This window comes from Paracoccidioides brasiliensis (genome assembly GCF_000150735.1).
Source record: "Paracoccidioides brasiliensis Pb18 unplaced genomic scaffold supercont2.8, whole genome shotgun sequence".
NCBI lineage: Eukaryota > Fungi > Ascomycota > Eurotiomycetes > Onygenales > Ajellomycetaceae > Paracoccidioides > Paracoccidioides brasiliensis.
Window position 1 is genome coordinate 312,891 of NW_011371365.1, and position 16,553 is coordinate 329,443.

The window sequence follows — 16,553 nt, forward strand, 5'->3', positions numbered from 1 at the left end:
TGCATGTACGATGCGCGGCACGTCGTGGCTTGAGAGTATCGAAGACAAAATGGAACTGGTTTGCAGGGTAATCGTAACAACGCATTGCATAGAATCACTGGATTTGACGATAGGAAACAAAAGATGAAAATTAAAACATAAGCATGAAGCGTGATATATGAAGCGTGATGGGACCAGAACCATGGGATATATATATAGGTATTTAAGAGTAAAAAGGGAACAGGGAAAAAGCACTGAGGCTCTCCTTCCCCCAAGATGAATCACAGAAGTGGCCAACAGATACAATGATATATTCAGTCGCGAGCCGATATCATACAAGGCACCCGTGAATGCCATATTCGTCGTTGCTTAGGCGCATTGGCAATAAACACACCGTCAAAATGAGGATGCACATCAGCACCAGCCCCAGAACCCTCCTCCGACATATCTGTCCCCTCCGCAGTCGGTGCCACAGCCCCCTTTTCCGATACCGGAGCATACGGTTTCAAAAGTCGCACCTCCTCAACGCTGGCTGAAATTTCATATTCGCCGCGACACAGCGCCGTGATGCCTAGTGTTACCTCCGTCGTCTTGTGCGGTTCGAGAACTGGGAGAGGACGATGGAGCATTCCCGACCAAGCTAGACGCTTGGATAAGTCCAGAGCGATGGCATGGGGCAGATGGCGCAGGCTGGGTTGAAGACGGAGGAGCGGATGAATGGGTTTCGATGATCGGTTTATAACCGTTGCGGAGAGGGTAAGGAAGGTATTGGTTTTAACGACGAATTTGGATTTGCCTGTTTGAGCGACGTGGCTGTCACTGTCACTGTCATTGGTATGATCGCTACTAGGACATGTACTGGCCCCCGACGCATACGGACGGAGGGAGAAAGTGACATCGACATTATCAATCCGGAGAGCATCGAGCATCCGTGCATTCAGCCGTATTCCCCGCAGGTCAATAGTGCCTTCGCGACCTGTTGCTAACTCTGTCCATGACCCACGAAGACGCTTGAGAAGTTCCTCTCGAAACCAGAAGACTTCTCTAGCAGAAGATTCAACCTCGTAGTTGAATTTATTTGCACTGACGACAAACTGCCGTTTGTTGCCTATGTTGAGCGATGGGATGGGTTTTTGCGGGTTCACTATGTGGATGCGCGGCACGACAAGGACAAATCGGGACAGATGGCCGGGCTGGAGTTCATCATATATTTCGTGGACGCCGATTGCGCCGGTTTCCAAAATGTTATTGGTTTCGCTGTCTGAGGTGCTTTCGTTTACGTACAAAGAGACGGATAGGGGATTTGGCCACGTATTACGTAAATCCATAAGTAAGAGGCAATGATCCGAACTCTGCGATGCTAAGCGAAGCTGTGATAATGTCCGCGAATACTGGGCATCCTTAAACTGCGAAATGGATCGTGGTGTTAATGGTGACGATGTTTGTTCAACTGATTTAATTGATTTCTCATCGTTGTTTGTGCCGCCCGAATCTTTTTCTTTCTGCAGTTTATTGTTCCATGCGAAATCTCCGGTGAATGGAAGTAGGTCACACCGTACAATATCCACAGTAGCATTGACTGTCACGGTCAAGGGCAAGGAAATTTGCCTGCAGTAAAATGTCTCGGGGAGATTTGATGGAGAAGCGCAAACGTGCGCATAGTCGATTTGGACCACGGCATCCTGTAGTCCTGCCTTCCCAAATACATCAACGGTGAATGTTGTGGTTTTCCCCGGAGCGATCGAGAGCTCACTTTGGTTGAGTTCATTCCGCCTCCATGTCAATGTTGGGTTTGTAGAGAGCTTTAACTCTAACTCGAATATATCAGCGGGGAGGTTGTCTTTGTTGTTAAGCGCTGATTGCAATTGTCGGGATGTGGAGTCTTCAAAGCGAAACGAAATAAAATCCACTGGGCAAGTCGACACGTTTTGGAGCGTGATATCAAACGATTTAGTCTCGCCCTCTAGAACCATGATCGCTGATTGTGAAAGCGATGTCGACTGGATGATCAATGTTGGCTGTTTCTTGATAACCTTGGCAACCATAACATCTGGCTCAAGACCTCTCGGGATTACATCTGAGCCTGTCTCTGAGGCATTTGAGCTCCAGGATAACGGTCGCTCAAAAAATGGCTTCACTGCCGCTAGACCCGTTCGTTTGGCCTTGGTTTCAAACTCTGGTTTCCAGAATTTTTTAAAGATAGGAAACCTCCTTTCCCGACAGAATTTTACCTTCACTGAACATGCCGCAATCTCAAGCGTCCCTTCTGTGGTTGCAACACCGGAAAAGCAGTGTTCCTGAATAGTAAATGGTGCAAGCCAGAGCCCCTTGGTATCTGCTTCGAAGGAAACCCCAGTCCCCTCTATCCGTAAACTTTCAATTTCCACATCAAATTCAAAAGGATTTTGGAGAGTGACTTTGAACATGGCTGGCTCTTCAGCAATCAACAAACATTCTGAACGTCTTGTCGTTGTCTTTGAGAATGCGCTATATATAAACGGATTTTTTTCTGCGCGGCTCTCCTCTATATTAGAAAAACCGAAATCGGTTCTCGATCGTCTGACAGGTTCCTTGAAGTCAGCTAGATTGACAAGTTCCACACCGCGCACTAAGAAATCATCCCAATATTCGGCTTCTAAATTCGGAATCCCAAGTTTTCTTGCAGCGGCAACAGTTCGCTTGACGTTGTTAAATAACCGCACTTGTTCTTCAGGAGGTAAGCTCGGAACTCCGTGATAACTGTCTGGAACAAGCATATGTGTTCCTTTGATTGTTTGAAGCAAGTCGACTGTAAACTGAAGTACGCCTTTAAAGTCAGGAAGCGCTTCGCAGAAATTAATGCACGCCTTCAGTATGTCGACTTTCAGCGCATGATTGCCGAACCCATCAATTGTTGAATGGCGTAACGCCCTGTTAACTATTGAACCGACGGAATCGTAGTCCGCTACACTCTCACAGCTATCCGCTGAGCAACGCTTTGAAACATCCCTTTCGTCAGCGAAGACCGTTGTACTTGGGACACCGTATATTTTCCCAACATAAGCCAATAATTGCCTCAGGCTCCCATTCATATCTCCCGGCACAACATCCAATGCATTTATGTCGAAAGCGGCGTAGTTCAAAGCTGATAAGCCAGCAGCGGGGTGAATACCAACTTCCGCAGCGCCAATTTTCCGAGCTTGTACCAACCCTGGAATTAGAACAGAAAACAGTTGGTTTAGTACGAACGCCTTTTTCCGGTCTAACCCCAGCGTCCATAGAGTGGACGCCATGCCAACTAAAATTGGGGAGGAATCGGTAACAGGAAGATCGGAACCTAGAGATGGGGGTAAAGCTCGGAATAGAAAGCTTGCTATATCCGTTTTGCTAAGTGAAAGGGAACCTCGAGGGCGTTCGGGAGAGCGGAGAAATTGTAAGGGGTCGTTCATTACAATATTCCCCAGAGCGTTGTCGTCAAGTGAACCGTCACGAAGGTAAGTGGCTGCGAGAACACGTGCAAGCCTTATCACGGTTTCCGAAAATACAAGTTGTGGTGCAGGCTCGTCTGTAATATTTGCTGCTCTTGTGTAGAGATGTAGGATGTTATTTGAGAGATCGGGAAGAAGATTTGCCAGATTCTGGAGTGAAACTACGCGGCTTTCGGGATTTGATTGTCCGATGCTATAAAGTTCCGTTTGACTCATCGTAGGTGTTTGAGAAGCAGATTTTAATAAGAGTTTATCAGCAGTTGGATAGCAAATTTGGGGTATCTGCAAAGTTTTAACCCTTTGTTAGCTGATATTGTCGCTAGCCTACCGGCATAGATTCCCGGAGACTTCCGTCTGAAAATATTTATCATACCTTGAAATCCATCCCTGCCCATCCAAGCATGAGCAGACACTGTAAAATCGACTCGAGGGCTTTTGCATGCCAAATGTAATCGCTACCTGCTCTCGCTATTGATGCGCCTTCAACAAGCTCCTTCAGGGAATCAGGCCATAGACCAGCCTGGAGAAACAATGTGCCCGCTACTATGCTCAAACGGCCTTTTAATCGACTTTTGGTTCTCTCATTTGCGCCCATGAACCCAATCCCCTGGACTGACATTCTCTCACGGCTGTGTTCCTTTGAACCGGGCTTCGAAGCTGTCTTGATAGATGAAGATATCCGGTTGGAAAGTTGGATGGATCTAGTGATTTCGTCAAAGGTGATCGGAGAATCGTGTTCTGCTGGCTGAGAATTTGCATCAGAGAAATGGGAGAATGTTCCATTGGCTCCTGGTAGCTGTGCGGGCATAGTCATTCTCTGTTGAAGTTTATCAGGGGACCCTGGATGAGCTTCTGGAGTTCGACGTGGGCCCCAAGAAGACGCCTTGGGGGATTCAACGGTAGGCCATTCCTGCATACGTTCTACGAATCCGGATAGTTCTCCAAGTATCCGCGAAGTTATATCACACATCACCGTCTTAACCGTCGTTGACGTTGCAACTTCCGGACGTGGAATCCACACCACTGCTTCGGGGCCCGTAATGAGTTTTTCCACACCGCCATAATCGAATATTAATAGTTGTTGAACTAGGGATCTGGGATGGCTGTCCTTGAGTGCATGTACCTCCTGCTGGAGCTCTTCAAGACCCTCCACTTCGGGATACTTAGTTTTCTTAGTTCCATAAGTGGTTGCCTGTGATGATATCTGCGTCCCATCGGTTGAGCCAGGTAGCTCTATACCGTCTGCAATGGCTATTATGACAAGGGATTCTCTGAATATTTCAAAGGGGAAAAGGTCAAGGTGTGATATCGGAGGAACTGATATAGATAGGTCGTAAACAATCATGCCCGTAGGAAAGGCCAAAGGGGAGAAGGAATCTGCATTGCAGCAGTTATTAGCAAAGATTTTATCAGGGCAAACGAATGCAACCAAAAAGTAAAAACTGAATAGCAGCAGCGCATACTTCTATTCGGGCGGCCATTCGCATCGGGGCTAACATCGCTGAGACGCACGACATTGTTTGCCCGGAGTCGCTCAACCAAGCTCAGAAAACGGGATCTCTTTATCTTTCCAACAGGGAGCAGCAGAGCACGTAGACGGGCCGGCGCGACAGGAGAAAGGGGGTCTACTGCCATGCTGACATCTGGAATAAAGAGCGGCGCGGGCAGTCAGTGATGCGCACAAGACCGCTTCCAAGCTACAAGTCATAGATGGTGCGCGGCGACATTTGCGATGAACAGAAAGTATAGAGTAGGATCTAGAGTCGCCAGCTGGATGAAATATGCAATAAAACAGGATATCGAAGCCAGATAAGACCCCTTATTTATTCTCATCCACTGTTTCTTATTGCATTGAGTTGACTGTCGTTTTTTGTCTTCGATTCTCTTTGGTGGTTTCAAGTTGGATGCGGCCTATGTTATTATGATATACCGTACAAGCAACCACGTGATATACTGCTAGCTGCACAGACCAATACCGCAGCCTCATTGGTATAGCTACGGGAATACATCTAATTATATCAGTCACGAACAACTTCTTCTAAAATCTTTCAGCTTCTGTGACTTATTTCTGTACAATAGACTCGTTGGAAGAGAACGCAGAGGGGGCATATACAGGAGTTCTCTTTTGGTTTTGTATTGTACCTTAATTTTGGGAGTTTCTCTTCTCTGGCACCTGTCATATCCATAACTCGACCCGTTTGCCTATCCGGAAATCAACGTCATTCGTCCATAGTTACTAGTTACACTACCCACGCCCGGCACCCGTGGATATATCAACGTCTATACCGACCCCCTGTTTGCCAGACCCACAAGTCCAAGACGACCTTAAGCTGTACCTGAATTTTGCCAATGCAAAGATTACACTTGAGGACTTCCTCTGCCATTTATAATCTGATTCCGCGGCCTCGTTCGTCATGACCGCCATCGACTTTAACGCCCTCAAAGCACGGACTTTGGGCTCCGGAAATGACGAGGAGGCTGTGACTGTCAACACCCGTGCCTTGATAGATAAGGTGTTGGCACGGTATTCTGGAGAATGGTAGGCCTAATCTCATGCCCTAACCACTCTTGCGTCTTTCCCTTGAAATGTATTGTGCTAAAGGGACTCCGTTCTGCAGGACCGTACTTAGAGAGCTACTTCAGAACGCAGCTGACGCCAGTGCAACAAATGTCACTATCAAATTCGAAACACTTCCCTCTACAAGTGTCCCCGCTCCTACTCAACTAGATCCATCAGCTTCTATAAAGCATGTGATTGCTCACCACACCCTCAAGCGTCTAATACTCACAAACAATGGGACTCCGTTCTCCCCGAATGACTGGGCTAGGCTCAAGCGGATCGCCGAGGGAAATCCCGACGAAACCAAGATAGGAGCATTCGGAGTCGGGTTTTACAGTGTATTTTCTGATTGCGAGGAGCCCTTTGTGTCATCTGGCTCAGAAGCTATTGCTTTCTATTGGAAGGAGAATGCCTTGTTCACCCGACGGCTAAAATTAGATGAATCGGATTCCAGCTCAAATACGAACTTCGTTCTGGATTACCGGAATACTACAACTCCAATCCCAGCCCTCATGCCACTATGTCAGTTTCTCGCCAGTGCCCTAACGTTCGTCGGGCTAGAATCTGTCGAGCTTTGGCTGGATGGTTGGAAACTCCTCCATCTTCGCAAGAAGGTTGCGCCAAGTGTCAGCATAGAAATACCTAAAAATGTGGAGACCAGAACTTCTGAAGGCCTCATGAAAGTATCCAATGTGATACGGGAGGTTGCCCAGATGGATGCTACTTTGATGGAGGCAGTGTCTTGGAAATCCCCGGCTAACACCTCCCGTTTCGACAGCTCGCGAAACCACGATCCTACAGCGTCGTTGAAATCGTTCTTCTCCCGTTTAACAGGCTCCTCTTCCAGTAGCCACTCTGCTAAACCCTCCAACTCCGATAAAGCAGATCCCCAAAAAGCCAAGGAAGACCTTGCCATCACCAAAACATCGTTTGTATTCCTTCACATCAGCACCGCCACTATTAAGACATTCGCTAGCCAATCGTTTAGCAACGAACTAGAGCGTGCGACAAAGAAACCCCCACCTAAATCAACGACACTAGCGATTTTAACGTCGTCCTACGATTTAGCGGAAGCTTCGAAGAATGAAGCTTCGAAGGACGCTGATATTTTTGCCTCCGTTCTACCTTCGCGGTCTGGTAGAATCTTCATTGGCTTTCCGACACACCAGACTACAGGCCTAAATGCTCATATCTCTGCGCCATCTGTTATTCCAACCGTTGAGAGAGAAAGTATTGATCTAAATGCTCGATGGGTTCGCACCTGGAATCTGGAGCTGTTGAGAGCAGCAGGGATTGTGTGTAGGATTGCTTTTTCTGCAGAAATGCTGTCGCTTAACAATCGCATCCAGTCCGGAGTGAGCAACTCTGGTCGATCAAAGATTCGGAAAGAGGATATTGCGGGAGTGTTGCCGGAAGCAGTACATACTGTCAACCAGTTTGTGTTCCGTGAATCGACTCCAATATCGCATGTCGGACAGGCAATTGAAGATTCGTTTTGGACGTGTAGCAAATACGCAACAATTGAGGTATTGTCGACTTGTGGGATTCTCCCATGTCACAATGTGCGAGTTGCGCCCAAAGATCTCAGTTTTATGGACTCTATACCGGCAATACCAGAGGAGCTAATGACTGGCTCCAGGGACTTCGTGAAGCGCTTGACGGATTTCGGCCTTGTTACTGACATCACTGTGTCGGATATTATGGAGGAACTGGAGTCAAGTCCCTTAACTTCAAAACAACTTGAAGAGCTTTTATCATGGGTGACCAAGAAAGCTGTTGCTGGTGACATCGATATTTCAGTGGTTCGAGGGTTACTACGAGCGGCAGTGGCTAATGACGAAGGGCCCGACGGTACCCCATCCCGCGTTATTGTTCTCAGTGATGTAAACAGTTTCATCAATCCTAATAAGATCCCTGTGGAATTGCCAATACCGCCGTTCGTCATGCCTTTCAGATACACCAAGAATTTGTCTAGGAGTTCTCTGGAGTCCCTGGGCTGGCATGAGCTGCAAATTGATGCCTGGATTACGTGGCTTGTGCAGAATGCGAAAAATAGAGGTTCACTTCCTCCTGAACAGGATATCACACAGACGTTATCGTTTGCTGCGCATGTACTGCCCGTTCTGTCTAAACAATGGGATAGTTTTGGTGTACCTACAAAGACTACAATTGTTGAACTGCTGCGGAATAGTACTGTCATTCCCACAAAGTCCGGAATGAGAAAACCTCCTGAGACTTATTTCCCGAGTGTCCGGCTATTTGACGATCTTCCCGTTGTCACAGGCCTCAACAACGTCAAAGAGAAATTCCTTGCTTCCCTTGGCGTTCGAAAGACTGTTGAGCTCAACGTCATTTTTGAGCGGCTCTTGAATAGTTCTGAGGATTCAGTCGACGAGAAAGGGGCTCCTAAGAAGAAATGGAGTCATGTTGATCTGATCAAGTATCTGGCTTCTGTTCAATCCGATATCCCACGGGAAGACATTCAAAAACTAAAGCAGGCAAATATATGCACCGCTGAAGCCAGTTCGCGCTCCAAAACTGAGGTTGTTCGATATAAAGTTTCCGACCTTTTCGTGCCAGATGAGTCACTTAGGGACCTCGAATTACCACTTCTCTACTGGCCGGGAAGATATTACCCGACGGGCCCGGAAGGACGGTTTTTAACCTTGTTGGGACTCAAGAGCTTCCCGTCAGCAATGGAGTTAATACAGCTTATAGCATGGGCAGCATCAGTGGACAACACCAAACTTAGAGACAAGGCGATGACCTATTTTATCACAAACCATGTCGCACATAAATATGCTGAGTTTGACTCGTCCAAGGTCAACATACCTTATCTTCCAATTGAAGGGCAAAACAAGCTAAGCACACCGAGTCATTGTTTTACTGACAATGGAGCTACTTTATTCGGGTTTGATCTTCTGAGAAAGGACCTCCATCCCCACGCATTGAAGTTTGGCGTCAGTCAGCACCCTTCTCTCAAAGAGTGCCTGAAGCTCCTTGTTGCGAAACCTCCTTCATCGAAAAAGGAAGCCCAGACTTTATTTGAGTATTTTGCAAGACGACTAGGGGAGATCAATACGGCGACTGCAGAACGCATCGGTCAGACACGTATAGTCCCCGTTATCCGGAACGCTTCTTCGTCCGAGAAATCTTCTTCAGTTGATTATATCACGCCGCGTGAATGTTATCTGGGCGAGAGTGAGGATTATGGGAATATCTTTGACTTTGTTGACTTTGGACAAGAAGCAAATCGGTTTCTAGAATCGTGCGGTGCAAAACGAGAACCGACCAAGGTTGAAGTTGCAAGGATGTTAGTCAAGGAGCCTGCCAGAATATCGTCTAAGCTTCAAAGCCCGGACAAATACCTCAATCTATTGCGTAGTCTTGCTGAGAGCATTCCACAGTTGAGGAAGCACAGGGATTTATTCAAGGAGATGAAAGCTGCGCCCTTTCTTCTTGCGAGTAAGGAATTGCCCTCGAAGCCCGCGCCACCCAAGACCGACGAACAGTTGCTCGAGATGGACGACGAAACCTACGAAGATGAAACGCAAGGCATAAAAGAGTGGCAGCTGGCGAAAGCTCGCGATGCTATTATTGTCGACGACTATGCCAGTTTTAGTTTGTTTAAGCAAAATATTCTGGCTGCTCCTCAAGAAGAGTTGCTTGAAGATTTATATGTAGCCCTCGGCACTCCGTGCCTGAGTGAACTTGTGGAGGAGCAGGCGCGTTGTGGCGCTTTGGCATCTGACCAGCGCCTCGCCACGAAATTGCAAAAACAAATCTATGAGCGGTCGCGATTGTTTCTCCATGACATGCCCCGCGAGATGATTAAGCACGATACGAAGTGGTTGGAGAAGCATTTGTCAGTTCAAGTGGTGCAATCTATCTCCCTGAGACGGCTGCTGAAAGGGCGAAATGCGTCGCATGTTGAAAAGAGAAGCGCAGTTGTGATGCCATCCCGGGGTTCTTGGGTGTTGTCGATCTGTGCCGGCCATCCGGACTTGTACCAAATTAGCCAGGCGCTCGTCCATCTTATTCTCAACAGACCGAAGCTGCATTCAACCCTCACGCTGGAGATGCTGCTTAAAACGGACCTTCTTGAGCTACGTGCCCGAGGCTACAATGTCGAGCGTATCTTGCGGCAGAAGGCTGCTGAGGCTAGGATGGCAGAAAGCAAGCGTCAGCAACAGCTAGAAGAGGAGTTGAAACAAATCCAAGAGAAAGAAGTTGCTTGGAGAAAGGAGCAGCAATCTGAACCCGATGATCGTGGGAAACAGCTATCGATGCCGGGAGTTTTCCCGGAGTTGTCCCCTCCCCATACGAGATCAAGCACTGATGAAACCTCTTCGGAAGTAGCATCTACACGAGCTAGGAGCGGCGGCCTGTTCTCTGATCTCACTCGACGCTTTGGGTTGGAGGATTACACGCGATCAAACAACCCCATACAATCTGCCATACAAGGGATCCGCGACAGGGCACAACAACCCTTGGGGCCCCTGCCCACGTCTTCCGACTTTCCTCCGCCACTTTACACCGCTAACGAAGCCGGTTCGACGAGGGAATCCAAACCCCAAACCATAACCTCCCCTCACGCACTCCAATCAAACCTGATGTCAGCCATCCAAGCATGCCGACCGCACGGCTCATCAACCCTCTACAGCCGTGGCGAACGGAACAAAGTAATGGAGACGAAATCATACTGCGACGAGCGGCCCTGCCACGACCTCGTATTCGCCGCAGACACCAACTCTGGCATCCGGATTTTCGTCACTAAAACTGTCGCAGATCGATCCGCGTTTTTGTTGGAGAATTCAGTCAGTCTCAACGCCTTTGCGTCGATATTGACGGATTGTGCCAGCTTGTTTGCCCTCCAGCTGAACAGTGTTAGCATCTTCTATGATCCGGCCGGCAAGACCATTGCGTTCAACAGCCAGGGTAGCATCTTTTGCAATTATCTCTTCTTCCAGCAGCTGCACCAGCCGCAGATGGCTCAGGGCGGGGTGAATTGTCGCGACGAGCCGTTGGTGTATTGGTGGGTTATCTTTTGCCATGAGCTGGCGCATAACTTAGTTGCGGACCATAGCTCGGACCATAGTTTTTACACGTATGTAATGTCTATCCTGTTTTGCTTTTTCTTTCTATTTACGTCTCCTGTGCTAACTCCTTCCGTCCCGGTCACCAGCGAGGGCTTTGTTACCCAGTACTTCCCCAGAGTTGCGCGGAAGATGGCTGAGTATGCAGCAGTGCCAGGGGCAGCGTCGACTCCATCTCCCGGACTTTCATCTCCTCCCCCGAACTGATAGCGTTCGACTATCCTATTTACTCCTCTAGTTAGTAGCATGGATATCCTGGATTGGATATTTTGTTTCGAAGAAACATTTTCCACAAAATCACATTGGAGACAGATTTTATTTTATTTTATTTTATTTTATTTTATTTTTTATTTTTTATTATTTATTATTATTTATTATTTATTATTTTTTATTATTTATTATTTTTATTTTTTATTTTTTATTTAAATTGTTTTTGTTGAAGTTTATTTTTATTTTTATTTTTATTTTTTCCTTTTTTTCTTTTTAGCCCTACAAGGGTGTTGAACGGGTTTGTACGGGGGGGGGGGGGGGGGGGATTCTGGGTTAGAGCCATGACGGGATATGATGAATGGACTTACTTGTATCCAATGATAGAGGGACCTGCAGCAAGGTGCCCAACAACCTAATAACAAGCGGATAGAGAATATAGTTGTTTGTCGGTTAAACGCAGGAGGCAACCTACCTCAGGGGTTTAAACTTAAGATAAATCACCTGACTCATGCGTTTTCTGGCCCAAATGAAGCAGATGTTCAACAGCCCTTGCCGCGTGCTGTTGGATGTCAGCGAATAATAAGACCCGACTAAAACATCCATCATCCCATAATTAAACCAAACCAACCTGCCCTGCTTCAAATTCAACTTCCCAACTCCCGTGTCCATGTTGGGGCAGCAGACAGAGATTCCTACAGAGAGAGCGAGCAGCCAATGTGTCGGCAGTTTCCCGCGCCGTGACGTTTTTATACTTTCCCCTCACCGTCTCTCCGAGCCCACACAAAAGCTTAAACCATTGTAGTGTTGTTGGTTTTAGTCATGGCGAATTAGGTTTCACCCGGTCGGGGAACCTTTTTTTTTTTTTTTTTTTTTTTGTTTCCCCTCCTCTTCCTTCCTTTCCCCCCCCCCCCCCCCCCCCCCTCCTTTCAACCCAACCAAAGGGCAAAACAATGAAAATGAATGAATGAACTTCATCGTCAACTTCCCTCGCTTCGGTCAACTCGACAGCGCTGGGGGAGGGTTTACAATTTGAAAATTTGATACCGTTTTAATAACCACACCCCCCCCCCCCCCCCCCCCCCCCCCCCCCCCTCTCCCTTTTTCTTTTCCTTTTTTTTTTTTTTGGCTCTCCTTTGGGGGTTGGGGCTTCTCCGTCCTTTTTGCCAAAAGTCTTACAGTTATCCGCCGAACGTTGTGAGGGGAGAGTGTATGGATAACTATATATCAAGCACTCTCCGCTCTCCTCCGTACTATTTCGCTCCTTTTATATACACTCTCCGCTCCTTTCTTGCTCCTCCATCCAACGATTCTAGACTGACTGACTGTCTGTCTGTCTGTCTGTCTGTATATATTGGAGTGCTACGTTCTTGGAGAGTACTTTTACTTTATCCGGAGAGTGGCTTTCGAACGGCTTCTGCAACGGTTGGGTCGGGATTCGTATTTCGGAATTTCCGATTTTACCGCCTTGAACATCATTCGTCCGATTTTGCCATTCCGAAGGGCTCAATCGGGCTATCCCGAACTTTTATTCGCTCTTGATTGAAAAGAGGAGAGAGAAGAACTACTTTATCGTCGAATCTTTTTCGAGGAGGGGTCGGGGTAGTTACACTTGGGATTTGTTGAATCTCTCAATTCTTTCTCAGCCCGTTATCACCTTGTCTCTTCTCCGTTTTATTTACCCTTTCACTTCAGCCGGCACCATGTCGTATGATAGCTCAGTCGACCTGAATTCCATTGCTCAGGTTTTATTTATCGATGGTCATGACTCCTTCGCCCGTAACATCGTGGATCTTCTCGAAAGCACATTGCCCGTGGTGGTCACCGTCGTGTCCATCGATGCCATATGGCCCGTGGACAAGCAAGCCCTTGCGGATGAATATGATGCTATTATCACCGGTCCGGGACCGGGCACTCCCACCAATCCAAATGACGTCGGGTGTATGCTTCACGTATGGGACCTGGAAAATGTTCCTGTCCTGGGTATTTGTCTTGGGTTTCAAAGCCTCTGTGTCCAATATGGAGCCTCCATTTGCAAGCTTCCTGAACCCCGCCATGGCAGAGTGGTCACCTTCGTTCATAGCGGAACAGATATCTTCGAAACCTTGCCGGCAAGCTTCGAGGTTACGCTGTACCACTCTTTGCAAGTGCGCCTAGATCATGAAATTGAGTCATCCGGTGACCTCTCTGATCGCCAGCGATGTTGGTTGCCAAGTCCCAAGTGTCCTGATCTCGTACCTCTCGCCTGGTATCGCGACAGTGCCACTCCCGGGGAAGCTACTCTGATGGCTGTTCGCCACTCCAAGAAACCTCTCTGGGGCCTGCAGTTTCACCCTGAATCTTGCAAATCTGACAAGGCCTGCCGTGACATAATCAGGAATTGGTGGCTGTTTACGGAGAATTTCAATGCCAAACACCGCACGATCTCCCGAAGGAGACTCGATCTTTTTGACCCCTTGCGTGTCGAGGAACGTTATTTCAATGATGCGAACGATATTGTTGAGTGGTGCAGCTCGTCAACCGACGTGTCGGCGTATCGTACCATAAATCGCGGCAGCTTAACGACGGAGAAAATTTGTGAACTTGTTGATGTACCCAATGTACCAAGTGTGGTTATCGATTCGACCTCGAGATTCAGCATTATCTCTGTTCTCAGTCCCGGCGCATGGACGCTCGAGTACTCGATCTCTAAACTGACCAGCACGATCTCACGGCCGTCCGGGTTGAGATCTACCAAGGATCTGGCTCCACGGCAGCCAAAACATGTTTGGGACATGTTGCGTCGGATTCTCTCCAAAAAAAAGGTTGTCGAAGGAAATAAGACCGTCCCGTTTTGGGGTGGCTTTATGGGCTATTTCTCCTATGAAATGGGCCTTGCCGAATTGCATGATGGAGAAGCTCCGGTAGTTAAAAAAGACGATACGGTCGACGTTGGTCTGCTCTGGGTCGAGCGGAGTATTGTGATCGACCGGAAACTTGAAAAAATCCACATTCAGTCCATCCGAGAGTTTGACGATCAGCCGGGGGAATGGATTGACTTTGTTGCGAGACGACTAACTGGCTTCACATATACGAAATCCATGGACAATATCATGCTTAATATTGCGGTCACCTCCCCAGAACCCCTAGAGGAGACGAACTACCTCATGCGCTTGAAATATTCTGACGAGCAGCTGGCGAACATGATGGTCCGTGAAGCCAACATCGTCATACCGGACGAGGACATCTACAAGTCCAAAATAAAAATATGCCAAGAGTACATCCGCGATGGCGAGTCGTATGAGCTTTGTTTGACTGACCAGACAAAAGTCACTCTGCCCCGGTGCGAATATAGACAAGAGTCGGACCTTCGTCCCTGGATTTTGTACAAGCGGCTTCGGAAATACACCCCGGCCGCCTATGGTGCGTTCGCTAGAATTGGGAAAACCAAAATAATCAGCAGCAGCCCGGAATGTTTCATTCAGTATGACAGGTACGGCCAGATCGACATGAAGCCCATGAAAGGGACAGTCAAGAAAAGCGAGGGCATGACGCTCGAGAAAGCAAAAGAAATCTTGAACACGCCAAAGGAGATGGGTGAGAACTTGATGATTGCAGACCTGATACGGCATGATATGTTCAAGGTGTGCAAATCCGGCGGCGTCACGGTGCATAAGCTGCTTGAAGTGGAGGATCACCCTCGGGTCTACCAGCTCGTCTCGCACATCAGAGGCGTTCCAGAAGACCTGCCGCCATCTCTCAAGGAACGGTGCAAAGTCCAACTTGTAAAAAAGGCCAGTCCGCACGATTACTCTGCCCTTCGCCAATGCCTGCCCCCCGGTTCCATGACCGGCGCGCCCAAGAGGCAGTCGTGCGAACTTCTAGCCAAAATCGAGGGACAAAAACGCAGAATCTACTCTGGTGTCATGGGCTATTTCGATGCAGGCGGGGCAGCGTGTTTTTCCGTCCTCATACGAACAGCATATAGTCAATCCAGTGCCACTGATGACGAGGAGGTATGGCATATTGGAGCAGGTGGCGCGGTTACAGCGCTCAGCACGCCGGAGGGGGAGTGGGATGAGATGGTCACGAAGCTGGATACGGTTCTGGGGATATTCCGCCGTTCACCTGACGGCGATGGGGTTGCTGATGCTGATGCTGATACCTGCAAGAAGAAGACGTCTGTGATGCAGGAGATGTTTCAGGACTATCCGGGATATACTACCGATTTCAAGGAGGCGGTTGGAGGCAGGTGTTATAACATTACGACTGAGAAGGGGGATGGCCGTTCTACGTTTGTGAGTGAGAGTGTGCTTATGCCTGTTGACCAGAGGGGCAAGTTGAAGAAGAAGCAGGCTCGAAAGCTTGGACGGAGCAGCAAATAGGGCGGGAGGAAGGGTCTGAATTAGGTTTGGATTTGCATCATTGTAGTAGTATTGTTCCGTTTTCTCTCAATCTCGTTGGCCTCTTTCATTATTGAGGCTTTGATTTTTTTTTTTTTTTTTTTTTTTTGTTCTGCAGCATAGGATACGGTTTTTGGACATTCATACCTATTCACCATTAGGTATGTGGCATACGGCATGACACTACATGGATAACTAATGAATTCTGTTGGGTTCACCAGATGGGGGGCTGTTGTCTGTGGATATTGAGGAGAACATTGGTCACCATGGAGTGTGATACAAGAATTGAAAGAAAGGGCTTAAAAGGGATGGGGCGTTTCAACACCACAGCTGGATATACGTGTTTACTGGTATTCTTATTAACGCTATTGTTACCGTTAAATGTCAAAATGAATGGAGATGACATGACATTGCAAATGGTCATGTTGCGATTCCGCCGTCTCACTGGAGGATAGTAGCTGAGTTTTTCTGCAACGGATATTGCAGTTAGTCAGTTACTTAGTTATAACGAATAGCTGATTCTAACCCTGAGAGAAGTTCTTCCCGTTCCGCCGCTCATGAAGACCCCTTCAAAAGAAAGCATAGATCATAAACATCACTTCTCCTCTAAGCTCATTTCAGAATGCAACATCCCAGTATTCCCTTAAATTTGCTACCTATATGCAGGCATCCATTTATTTGCTCATTTACCAGAGGCAACTTTCGCCTATTCCACGTGACACTTGTTCCTCAGGACCCTCTAAAAACCCATTTTTTCCCTTTGTTCAACAAGGTTCAAGCAAAAAACGTCTTCCCCTGAAAGCTATAAAACCCGGCCTCAGGAACCTGTTATCCTCTTCCGCATCCCTCTTCTTCCAATCTC

The 16,553-nt window shown here is 47.7% G+C and overlaps 3 protein-coding genes across 3 annotated transcripts; 2 read left to right on the forward strand and 1 right to left on the reverse strand.

Annotated features, from left to right (window-relative positions):
* Positions 1-293: 293 nt before the first annotated feature.
* Positions 294-5,081, reverse strand: PADG_06283 (uncharacterized protein; the record flags this gene model as incomplete). Its single annotated transcript, XM_010763532.1, has 3 exons — positions 294-3,728; positions 3,820-4,823; positions 4,910-5,081. The coding sequence occupies 3 exons, from the start codon at positions 5,079-5,081 to the stop codon at positions 294-296; spliced, it is 4,611 nt and encodes a 1,536-aa protein (XP_010761834.1).
* Positions 5,082-5,860: 779 nt separating this feature from the next.
* PADG_06284 (uncharacterized protein) lies at positions 5,861-11,309 on the forward strand (the record flags this gene model as incomplete). Its single annotated transcript, XM_010763375.1, has 3 exons — positions 5,861-5,985; positions 6,065-11,113; positions 11,192-11,309. The coding sequence occupies 3 exons, from the start codon at positions 5,861-5,863 to the stop codon at positions 11,307-11,309; spliced, it is 5,292 nt and encodes a 1,763-aa protein (XP_010761677.1).
* Positions 11,310-13,012: 1,703 nt separating this feature from the next.
* PADG_06285 (aminodeoxychorismate synthase) lies at positions 13,013-15,673 on the forward strand (the record flags this gene model as incomplete). The annotated part of the gene is made up of 1 exon (XM_010763533.1): positions 13,013-15,673. One exon carries the CDS (start codon positions 13,013-13,015, stop codon positions 15,671-15,673), a length of 2,661 nt encoding a protein of 886 aa, XP_010761835.1.
* Between the last annotated feature and the right edge of the window lie 880 nt (positions 15,674-16,553).